At 50.8% G+C, this 8,643-nt stretch overlaps 1 protein-coding gene across 1 annotated transcript; it reads right to left on the bottom strand.

Annotated features, from left to right (window-relative positions):
• Positions 1–919: 919 nt before the first annotated feature.
• On the bottom strand, positions 920–8,330 carry LOC144676130 (cardiotrophin-2-like). The gene is made up of 3 exons (XM_078536639.1): positions 8,224–8,330; positions 4,828–4,964; positions 920–3,227 (listed from the first exon to the last, which is right to left on the bottom strand). The coding sequence occupies exons 1-3, from the start codon at positions 8,237–8,239 to the stop codon at positions 2,763–2,765; spliced, it is 618 nt and encodes a 205-aa protein (XP_078392765.1). The 5' UTR covers positions 8,240–8,330; the 3' UTR covers positions 920–2,762.
• Between the last annotated feature and the right edge of the window lie 313 nt (positions 8,331–8,643).

Genomic DNA, 8,643 nt, shown 5'->3' with positions numbered 1-8,643 from the left:
CAGACACGCTCACACACACACACACACTCCCAGACACACACACACTCACAGGCACACACACACATACTCCCAGACACACACACACTCCCAGACATGCAAACACACACACACTCACAGACACACACACAGACTCACACACAGACTCACAGACACACACACACTCACAGACACACTCACACACACTCCCAGACACACACACGCACACACACACTCACAGACACACACACAGACTGCCAGGCACACACACACACAGACTCACAGACACACTCACACACACACACTCACACAGACACACACACATTCACAGACACACACACACTCACAGACACACTCACACTCACACACTCTCAGACACACACTTTCAGACACACACACACAACACACACAATTCAAAGGCCTATTAAGGCCATTAATGGAGGAATTGAATGAAATCTTTCGCTGCCCGTCCAACCTTACAACAGGCAGAAAGCCCCAGCGACCTGTCGAGTTTTCAGGAAACCTCATCCACGGGGACGGCGGGACGAGGATCCCCGCAGCAATGAAACGTCAGATAAACCTTAACGTTTCACCAACACCAACAGCAACTTCTCGCTGGTGGGACCGAGCCACTCGAGGGGACGTGTCTTTTTTAACCCATTTCAAATTCTTTATTTTTAGTTCTTAAAAATCTTTGTTTCCACTCGGGCAGCTCCATGGCTCAGGGAGCTTTTCCCCACACGCCTGCCCTCCTCCCTCGCCCGCACAGGCAGCGCTGAGCGCGCGTCCGACGCTGGGCGGTGAAACCGCGGTCCGGCACCCTCCACCGAGCCCACCCGACAAGGGCAAAACTCCTGGCCACACAGACACACGCACACAGAAATTGCACCTCTTCCAGTCTCACGTTTCGAACTCGCACAAACGAACACTTTGGACTCCAAGTCGGTATAAAACACTCTGGTGATATTTATTCACAGTGATTCCTATGTACAGTAAAATATATATACACCACGGGGGAGGTGATGGGGTAGCGGTATTGTCATGTCACTGGACGAGATAGGGGACCCGGGGTCGAATCCCCCTCAAGGCAGATGATGGAATTTGAATTTGATTAAAAATCTGGAGTTGAAAAGTCTTATAATGACCATGAAACCATTGCTGACTGTTGTAAAAAAAACCCATCTGGTTCATTGTTGTTAAAAAAAACCCATCTGGTTCATTGTTGTTAAAAAAAACCCATCTGGTTCATTCTTGTTAAAAAAAAAAACCCATCTGGTTCATTGTTGTAAAAAAACACATCTGGTTCATTGTTGTAAAAAAACCCATCTGGTTCATTCTTGTTAAAAAAAACCCATCTGGTTCATTCTTGTTAAAAAAAAACCCATCTGGTTCATTGTTGTAAAAAAACACATCTGGTTCATTGTTGTAAAAAAACTCATCTGGTTCATTCTTGTTAAAAAAAACCCATCTGGTTCATTCTTGTTAAAAAAAAACCCATCTGGTTCATTGTTGTAAAAAAACCCTTCTGGTTCATTCTTGTTAAAAAAAACCATCTGGTTCATTGTTGTAAAAAAACACATCTGGTTCATTCTTGTAAAAAAACCCCATCTGGTTTATTCTTGTTAAAAAAATCCATCTGGTTCATTGTCGTATAAAACCCATCTGGTTCATTGTTGCAAAAAAACACATCTGGTTCATTCTTGTTAAAAAAACCCATCTGGTTCATTGTTGTAAAAAAACCCATCTGGTTCATTGTTGTAAAAAAACCCCATCTGGTTCATTCTTGTTAAAGAAAAACATCTGGTTCATTGTTGTAAAAAAAACCCATCTGGTTCATTCTTGTTAAAAAAAAAACCATCTGGTTCATTCTTGTTAAAAAAAAAACATCTGGTTCATTGTTGTAAAAAAACACACCTGGTTCATTGTTGTAAAAAAACCCATCTGGTTCATTCTTGTTATAAAAAAAACCGATCTATTTAATTGTTGTAAAAAAAACCGATCTGGTTCATTGTTGTAAAAAAAACCCATCTGGTTCATTCTTGTTATAAAAAAAACCGATCTATTTAATTGTTGTAAAAAAAACCGATCTGGTTCATTGTTGTAAAAAAAACCCATCTGGTTCATTCTTGTTATAAAAAAAACCGATCTATTTAATTGTTGTAAAAAAAACCCATCTGGTTCATTGTTGTAAAAAAACCCATCTGGTTCATTCTTGTTAAAAAAAAAACCATCTGGTTCATTCTTGTTAAAAAAAAAACATCTGGTTCATTGTTGTAAAAAAACACACCTGGTTCATTGTTGTAAAAAAACCCATCTGGTTCATTGTTGTTAAAAAAAGCCATCTGCTTTATTTTTGTTAAATAAAAAACCCATCTGGTTCATTGTCGTATAAAACCCATCTGGTTCACGGATGTCCTTTAGGGCAGGAAATTGGCCGTCCTTACCCGGTCTGGCCTACACGTGACTCCAGACCCACAGCCATGTGGTTGACTCTGAAATGCCCTCTGAACAAGGGGCAGTTAGGGGATGGGGCAATAAATGCTGGCCTAGCCAGCGACGCCCGCATCCCATGCACAAATAATAAATAAAAGCAGGCATGGTGCTGTGTACCCCTTTCACAGCTTTAATAGTCTCTGTTACACTTTGTGCATTCCTTGGTTGACAATGTGAGGAGTGGGCAGGGGAGAAGGGAATCGGAGAGCAACCAGCGCCCGAAGGTCAGGGGAAGTGAGGGAACTGGGATGTGTATTAGGGAGTGCAGGACTTCCAGGAGAGGGATGTGGCGTTTACTGGACCAGAGGGGCCTTGCTCATCATGACAGCTAAGGACCTCCGGGTGCGAATGAGCCAGAGTCGGTACTCCCGGAGGATCAGATACCCCCGCAGCCTCCGCTGGAAGGGCGCTGGTGCGTCCAGGGACCCGAGGGGATCTTCGACTGGGGAGGGCCTCGCCTGGTGGAGGACGGAGAGGGCGGCGGTGAGGCGCCGCAGCAGGGGCGTGAGGTCGTCGCGGAGCTGGTTAAGGAGGAGGAGGAGGGCGGTCCGGTTGGGACTGAGCTCCCGCTGGTCGTCCAGGACGAGCTGCAGGTACTCCTGGAAGAGGGAGTAGGCCTGGTGGTTCTCCAGCAAGCGCTGCTCATCCGTCATGTTCCGCCAGGCTCGGTAAGGGATGGAGGCCCTGGGCAGGCCGCTGAGCCACAGGCCCTCCGCAGAAAAGTCGCTCCCGTTGAAAGGAACCCCCTGGTTGAGCAGCTGAAAGAGAAAGAGAGGCATTTCAGAACCTGCTGCGCGGAGGAACTCCGGCCGAATCGGACCCTCCCATCCCAAAACATCGGAGGGTCAGCGCCGAGGGAGCGCCGCACTGTTGGAGGGTCAGTGCTGAGGGAGCGCCGCACTGTCGGAGGGTCAGTGCTGAGGGAGCGCCGCACTGTTGGAGGGTCAGTGCTGAGGGAGCGCCACACTGTCGGAGGGTCAGTACTGAGGGAGAGCCGCACTGTTGGAGGGTCAGTGCTGAGGGAGCGCCGCACTGTTGGAGGGTCAGTGCTGAGGGAGCGCCGCACTGTCGGAGGGTCAGTGCTGAGGGAGCGCCGCACTGTTGGAGGGTCAGTGCTGAGGGAGAGCCGCACTGTCGGAGGGTCAGTACTGAGGGAGCGCAGCACTGTCGGAGGGTCAGTACTGAGGGAGAGCCGCACTGTCGGAGGGTCAGCGCTGAGGGAGAGCCGCACTGTCGGAGGGTCAGTACTGAGGGAGTGCCGCACTGTCGAAGGGTCAGTGCTGAGGGAGAGCCGCACTGTCGGAGGGTCAGTACTGAGGGAGAGCCGCACTGTCGGAGGGTCAGTACTGAGGGAGCGCCGCACTGTCGGAGGGTCAGTACTGAGGGAGCGCCGCACTGTCGGAGGGTCAGTGCTGAGGGAGAGCCGCACTGTTGGAGGGTCAGTGCTGAGGGAGAGCCGCACTGTCGGAGGGTCAGCGCTGAGGGAGAGCCGCAGTGTCAGAGGGTCAGTGCTGTGGGAGCGCCGCACTGTCGGAGGGTCAGTGCTGAGGGAGAGCCGCACTGTCTGAGGGTCAGTACTGAGGGAGAGCCGCACTGTCGGAGGGTCAGTACTGAGGGAGCGCCGCACTGTCGGAGGGTCAGTACTGAGGGAGCGCCGCACTGTCGGAGGGTCAGTGCTGAGGGAGAGCCGCACTGTTGGAGGGTCAGTGCTGAGGGAGAGCCGCACTGTCGGAGGGTCAGCGCTGAGGGAGAGCCGCAGTGTCAGAGGGTCAGTGCTGTGGGAGCGCCGCACTGTCGGAGGGTCAGTGCTGAGGGAGAGCCGCACTGTCTGAGGGTCAGTGCTGACGGAGCGCCGCACAGTCGGAGGGTCAGTGCAGAGGGAGCGCCGCACTGTCGGAGGGTCAGTGCTGAGGGAGAGCCGCACTGTCGGACGGTCAGTACTGAGGGAGCGCCGCACTGTCGGAGGGTCAGTGCTGAGGGAGCGCCGCACTGTCGGAGGGTCAGTACTGAGGGAGAGCCGCACTGTCGGAGGGTCAGTACTGAGGGAGAGCCGCACTGTCGGAGGGTCGGTACAGAGGGAGGGCCGCATTGTCGGAGGGTCTCAGGCTTCAGTTGAGGCCATGAGGTGGGGTAGGCCTCAGCCTTCGGTTGACGTCAAGCCCGAGTGGACTTCAGGCTTCAGTTGACGTCACCTTGGTGTAGGCCTAAGGCTGGCTCACTTGAGGCTCTGGGCCTCCCCTCTCGCCCCCCAGGAGATGGCGCTGGGGTGGGTTCTTGTCTGCAGCAGCGGGCGGGGGTGTTACGGAGAGTCCACCGTTTGCTAGGCCCCTCTGCTCCGCACCCTCCTGAGATACTCACGTATGTGTCCAGCAGGCCCTGGGTCTTGTCCTGGAGCGTCCTCACGTAGTCATGGAGCTCCTCGAGGAGCCTGTCAGCCTCCACTGGCGCTGATTCCTGGCCCCCCATCCGTAGCAGGATCACAACACAAAGGTTCGCTGCACAGAGCGAGAGATAGAGAGATAGAGAGAGAGAGAGAGAGATACTGCGTCAAAACGAGAAGCACCAATCGAGGACATAGTGTCCTCGTCAATACTCACACACTGACAGGAATCCAAGGAATCTCTCTCTCCCTCTCTGTGCCTCTCCCCCTTTCCCTGTCTTTCTCTTCCCCAGGATCTCTCTCTCTTTCTTTCTGTCTCTCGGTCTCTATCTCTAGCTCATTGGCTCTCTCCGTCTTCTCTCTCTGCATCTTTCCATTTCCCTTGCTCTGTCTCTATCTCTGTCTCTGTCTCTATCTCTCTTTCTGTCCCTCTCACTCTCTCTGTGTCTCTCTCTCTCTGTCTCTTTCCTGTCTCTCTGTTTCTGTCTCTCTCTCCCCCATCTCTCTCTCTGTCTCTATCTCTCTGTCTCTATCTCTCTTTCTGTCCCTCTCACTCTCTCTCTCTGTCTCTATCTCTGTCTCTCTCTCTCTGTCTCTCTATCTCTCTCTATCTCTCTCTCTCTCTCTGTCTCTCTCTATCTCTCTGTCTATCTCTATCTCTCTGTCTCTCTCTTTCTGTCTCTCTCTCTGTCTATCTCTATCTCTCTGTCTATCTCTCTCTCTCTGTCTCTCTCTGTCTATCTCTCTCTCTCTGTCTCTCTCTTTCTGTCTCTATCTCTCTGTCTCTATCTCTCTATCTCTGTCTCTCTCTCTCTGTCTCTCTCTCTCTCTGTCTCTATCTCTCTGTCTCTATCTGTCTCTCTCTCTCTGTCTCTCTCTCTCTCTCTGTCTCTCTCTCTCTCTCTCTCTCTGTCTCTATCTCTGTCTCTCTCTCTCTGTCTCTCTATCTCTCTCTATCTCTCTCTCTCTCTCTCTGTCTCTCTCTATCTCTCTGTCTATCTCTATCTCTCTGTCTCTCTCTTTCTGTCTCTCTCTCTCTGTCTATCTCTATCTCTCTGTCTATCTCTCTCTCTCTGTCTCTCTCTGTCTATCTCTCTCTCTCTGTCTCTCTCTTTCTGTCTCTATCTCTCTGTCTCTATCTCTCTCTATCTCTGTCTCTCTCTCTGTCTCTCTCTCTCTCTGTCTCTATCTCTCTGTCTCTATCTGTCTCTCTCTCTGTCCCTCCCTCCCTGTCTCTCCCTCTCTGTCTCTCCCTCTCTGTCTCTCCCTCTCTGTCTCTCCCTCTCTGTCTCTATCTCTCTGTCTCTATCTCTCTCTCTCTCTGTCTCTATCTCTCTTTCTGTCCCTCTCACTCTGTGTCTGTTTTTCTCTCTCTCTGTCTCTCCCTCTCTGTCTCTCCCTCTCTGTCTCTCCCTCTCTGTCTCTATCTCTCTATCTCTCTTTCTGTCCCTCTCACTCTCTGTGTCTGTTTCTCTCTCTCTCTGTCCTCTCTCTCTGTTCTCTCTCTCTCTCTTCTCTCCCTGTTTCTCTTTCTCTCTCTGTCTCATTCTTTCTCTCTCTCTGTCTCTCTCTCTCTCCTTCTCTCTCACGCTCTTTCTCTATCTGTCACTTGCTGTCTGCCTCTCTTGTGTCTCTCTATTTCCCCGTCTGTCTCTCTCTTTCTCTCTCTCCCTCTCTGTGTCTGTCTCTCTCTCTTCCTCTGTCCTCTCTCTGATCTCTCTCTGTCTCTCTCCTTGTCTCACACTCTTTCTCTCTTTGTCTCTCTGCACCATGCCCCCCAACTGTGTCTTGATCTCTCTCTATCCCTCATGTATCTGTCTATCTCACTCTCATACTTTCTCTCACGGTCCCTTCTCTCTCTCCCTCACTCTCTGTCCGTCTCTCTATTACTGACACTCTCCTTCCTCTCACTCTGACAGCAAGGGAGACAGAAGGAGGGGTTGAGAGGCAGAAACACAGACTGGAGGCAAGGAGACAGAGAGAGGGAGGAACAGAGAGAGAGAGGTGGAGAGCGGGGAGAGACACACACACACACACACACACAAACCGTAGGAGAGAGAGTGTGTGAGGGACAGACAGAGAGAAGAGATGGGGTGGAGGGATGGAGAGAAAGAAACCTAAGAGAGAGATAGATAGAGAGAAAGAGAGACAGGGGGAGAGAGAGAGAGAGAGAGAGTGAATGTGCAGAGAGAGAGGGAGATAGAAAGATATATATAGAGAGAAAGAGAGACAGACAGAGAGAGAAAGGCAGAGGGACAGAGATGGAGAGAGACAGAGGGAGAGAGACATAGAGAGAGGGAGAAAGAGAGAGAGAGGCACAGAGAGAGGGACAGACAGAAAGAGAGACGGAGAGAGAGACTGAGACAAAGATACAGAGGGAGAAAGACAGAGACGGGGAGAGAGAGGCACAAAGAGAGACAGAGAGAGAGAGAGACAGAGAGTGAGAGATATAAGAGAGAGATAGAGCGATACAGAGAGATAGACAGAACTGGACAGAGAGAGAGGTAAAGCGAGACAGAGAGAGATAGATAGAGTGAGGCAGAGCGAAAGAGACAGAGAGAGATTGAGACAGAGAGAGGGGCAGAGAGAGACAGAGAGAGAGAGAGATAGAGTGAGAGAGACAGAGAGAGAGAGACAGAGAGAGAGAGACAGAGAGAGAGAGACAGAGAGAGACAGAGAGAGAGAGAGACAGAGAGAGAGACAGAGAGAGAGAGACAGAGTGAGATAGAGAGAGAGAGACAGAGACAGAGAGACAGAGAGTGAGATACAGAGAGAGAGAAACAGAGAGAGAGACAGAGAGAGTGATGGAGAGTGAGAGATATAAGAGAGAGAGAGACAGAGAGAGAGAGAGAGAGAGACAGAGAGAGAGAGAGACAGAGAGAGAGAGAGACGGAGAGTGAGAGATATAAGAGAGAGAGAGAGACAGAGAGAGAGAGAGAGAGAGACAGAGAGAGAGAGAGAGACGGAGAGTGAGAGATATAAGAGTGAGAGAGACAGAGAAAGAGAGAGAGACAGAGAGAGAGAGAGAGTGAGAGACAGAGAGAGAGAGAGACAGAGAGTGAGAGATATAAGAGAGAGACAGAGAGAGAGTGAGAGACAGAGAGAGAGACAGAGAGTGAGAGATATAAGAGAGATAGCGCGATACAGAGAGATAGACAGAGCTGGACAGAGAGAGAGGTAAAGCGAGACAGAGAGAGATTGAGACAGAGAGAGGGGCAGAGAGAGAGAGAGAGAGAGAGAGACAGGGACAGATGGAGAGATGGAGAAAATAAAAGATGGGGATGGAGGGAAAGATGGGGATGGGGGGAAAGAGAAGTTGCCAAGGTGGGTGAGAAAGTTCCTGCGTGTTGACAGACACATATATATGTACTCACTCAGGGTGGGAGACATCCTGCGATACCTCAGTGTAAACTCTGCCTCTGTGTGTGTGTGAGTGTGAGTGTGTTCAGAGGTCCCAGTCTGCCTCACTCCTTCTCTCTCGCTGTCTGACTCTGCCAGGATCTCTCTGGGTATTTATAGGGCTCGGCTAGGAAGCTCTCTCCGCCCATCTCTGATCCGCCTCTCTGCATTCCACAGATTGGCAGCTTGTCAACTGGCAGATCCTTGTGCCACCCTCTCTCTCTCTCACACACACACATTAATGTCAGGGCACTTCCTCCCATCCTGGATGAACTGCAGGGGACATTTCCCTGGCACACAGCCCGACACTTGGGGAGGTTCTTGGAAGGAACCAAAGCTCTCAGTGATCGAGGTTGGCTGATTTCCTGGTCGGCGCTCTCTGTCGGAAGGGATTG

The sequence above is a fragment of the Cetorhinus maximus genome, unplaced genomic scaffold (genome assembly GCF_964194155.1).
Source record: "Cetorhinus maximus unplaced genomic scaffold, sCetMax3.hap1.1 HAP1_SCAFFOLD_1375, whole genome shotgun sequence".
Lineage (NCBI taxonomy): Eukaryota > Metazoa > Chordata > Chondrichthyes > Lamniformes > Cetorhinidae > Cetorhinus > Cetorhinus maximus.
This window is presented reverse-complemented; position numbering and strand designations above follow the sequence as displayed.

Coding starts and splice junctions, on each gene's coding strand:
- LOC144676130 (XM_078536639.1), bottom strand. Junction 3,228..4,827: donor AGGGCCTGCTGGACACATAC/GTGAGTATCTCA, acceptor TTTCTCTTTCAG/CTGCTCAACCAGGGGGTTCC.